Raw genomic sequence first — 2,409 nt, forward strand, 5'->3', positions numbered from 1 at the left:
TCTATAAAACAGTTTATTAACATGTTGAAAAGGATTTAAACACAGCTTTCAGAAAAGGAATGTGTGACGTTTATATAAGATACAGAAACAGTTCAGCTGTAGGGGTTATAAAAGCAACTACTGTGCCAACATACATTCATGTAAACTGAAGCCTTTTCTACACAGTGCACTGTTTGAGATCAACATAAGAATGGCTGAGAGAATGAAGGAGAAAACAAGGCGAGTAAATGTAAACCATGCATGAGGCACAAAACAGGAGTATTGCATGTTGGTCTTGAAAATATTTCCTCATTCCCTCTCATAAACTCTGGTGCAGACAACATCCCCTGCAGTCATTGTCTGAAAGAAAACAGTAACAAAAGGAAATGGTTTTCACTTTTCTCATAGGGAACAAATTATGAACTAGTTTTAAGTTGAATCTCATGAAAAAAGCAGGAAGAAACCCTTGTAGTATAATTCAAGTAGCTCACATATCTAACATGACCGTAAACAATACAAGTTGTTTTTATTTATGGCTTATAGATGATCTATAAAAGTTCTCAACCAGTGTTTTGTTTTGTAAAGCTAATTGATTATCATTTTAATGTCTTTTTTAATCTTACATTCTATCTATAAGGTCATGTATCGGTGCTTTATACACAATAATTACCAGAAATACGTACCAGTATCAGTTCTCCATCGTTGGTTACCTCTCGAGTCCACGACGTCTTGGGCCCATCGCCTTTCTGTAAAGTCTGCTCACAGCTTATTTTGCTGTCTGTTTCCCACTTAGGCAAACTCTGCAGGGATTCAAAGAACGCAGAATATAAATCATTCAAGTGCCTATAAAGTCCTAAAAGTCGCTTTTCCTTCATTATAACTGGAGCTTAGCGTGCCTATTTCTACACATCAGACATTTTTTTGGCCTGTCAGGAATTTGTCCTTCATCAATCACTCGGAAAAAGTTTGATGAAGAACAGATCCATGTGCTATCACCAGGGCTGACTCTAGAGTTGCACCAAAATGATTTCCATATGTTTCTTCTGTGCATAGCTTGCCAAATGCTGGTATGCATGCATTGATATTATTCAGGAATGTGTACCGTGCAGGGACGTCCATCCACTGTGGCCTCATTGAAGGACTGGCCCACGGTGAAGGAGACGTGGGTGGTGCGGACGCTGGTGGAAGTCTTGATGGACAGACTGTCATCCTGCTGGGTGATTTCCACTGCCGGGCTGGAGGCCGCTGTCACCGCAATCTTCCTCAGGAGCATATTCACACCTGGTCACACACAAAATGGAAATAAATCCTGTTAGTTGCGAAAAAATCACCTATTGGTTTGTGTTGAGTGCAAAGAATATAAAGTGGATATGAGTGGTTTTGTAGGTGATAGCCCAAATAACAAAACTGCATCCAGGGCAGATTTGAGGTTTTTACTCTGATTTCTCAACTGAAGTAAAGCATGCAAGATTATCTTGCACTATTTTATCCCACTCTGTTTCTTCTTGCACTATTTTATTGTTTTTTATATTTGTTTAATTGTTTTATGTCTTATATATATTTATGTTGCATTGTTCGAGGAGCATGGGACTTAATATTTGCATTGCCATATCTACAGTGTAGCTACTGTGTATATGACAATAAAGACTTTGAATCTTTGAAAGCAATCTTTAAATCATCAAAACTAATCTTTCACCAACTTTTTAGATTATTTCTCTAAGGTAATGCAGCTGCGAGCAAGGAATTTTCCTTGCTTGGCGGACCTTGAAACTATGACATCTGATATTTGAAAGCCTCATAACAGCCTTTACAACACAAGCAATAACCAAATGAATTGTACTATTTTCACAACAACTGCGTTTGCTTATTATTCTCAGTTTTCTTTTCCCACAACAAAGGTTATGAAAACAATGCTTTTTGGCAGTCATAACGTTTTCATAGCAGTCTGTCACATACATTACACCACAATGATAACACAAGACTGATGAAAAGAAAATATGGCAGTGAACTGTTCATTGTGTTTCAAGTCTCTGCACGTTGACTTTTATTTGCTCTACTAAATGAACTGAAAGGTCCCATGTCATGCTTTTCCGGTTACTACCCGTCCCCTTGTGTGTTATGAAGGCTTTTATGCATGTAAACGGTCTGCAAACCACAAACCCTCAAAGTACACCCTGTAGGAAGTAAAACTCTAACACAGAAAAGACCTGTCTATGCTGCCCCAGAACGCCTCGTTGGAGATTTCTCTTTTTCTTCCTGGGTACAGTGACGTGCCCATACCCAAATGGACCCATTGGTCTAAATCAGTGTTTCTCAAACTTTTTCATACCAAGGACCACTTAACCAATACAAAAACACTCACGGACCATCTAACTCCACAAATATCCCAAAACACATCGTTTTTCTAGAACAGATTACAAATTGCCTGAA

At 38.4% G+C, this 2,409-nt stretch overlaps 2 protein-coding genes across 2 annotated transcripts in view; one reads left to right on the forward strand and one right to left on the reverse strand.

The window, feature by feature from the left end:
• On the reverse strand, window positions 1-1,278 carry LOC104942641 (cellular retinoic acid-binding protein 2-like). Its single transcript, XM_010767890.1, has 3 exons — window positions 1,082-1,278; window positions 663-779; window positions 1-339 (listed from the first exon to the last, which is right to left on the reverse strand). Exons 1-3 carry the CDS (start codon window positions 1,250-1,252, stop codon window positions 289-291), a joined length of 339 nt encoding a protein of 112 aa, XP_010766192.1. The 5' UTR covers window positions 1,253-1,278; the 3' UTR covers window positions 1-288.
• A 71-nt stretch (window positions 1,279-1,349) lies between these two features.
• LOC104942650 (secretory carrier-associated membrane protein 3-like) overlaps window positions 1,350-2,409 on the forward strand; it is a 4,473-nt gene continuing 3,413 nt past the window's right edge. The window contains exon 1 of the mRNA XM_010767899.1: window positions 1,350-1,365. Coding sequence (XP_010766201.1) covers window positions 1,350-1,365 — 16 coding nt within the window. The remainder of the gene's footprint in view (window positions 1,366-2,409) is intronic.

The sequence above is a fragment of the Notothenia coriiceps genome, unplaced genomic scaffold (assembly GCF_000735185.1).
Source record: "Notothenia coriiceps isolate Sejong01 unplaced genomic scaffold, NC01 NC01_scaffold00004875, whole genome shotgun sequence".
Taxonomy (NCBI): Eukaryota; Metazoa; Chordata; class Actinopteri; order Perciformes; family Nototheniidae; genus Notothenia; species Notothenia coriiceps.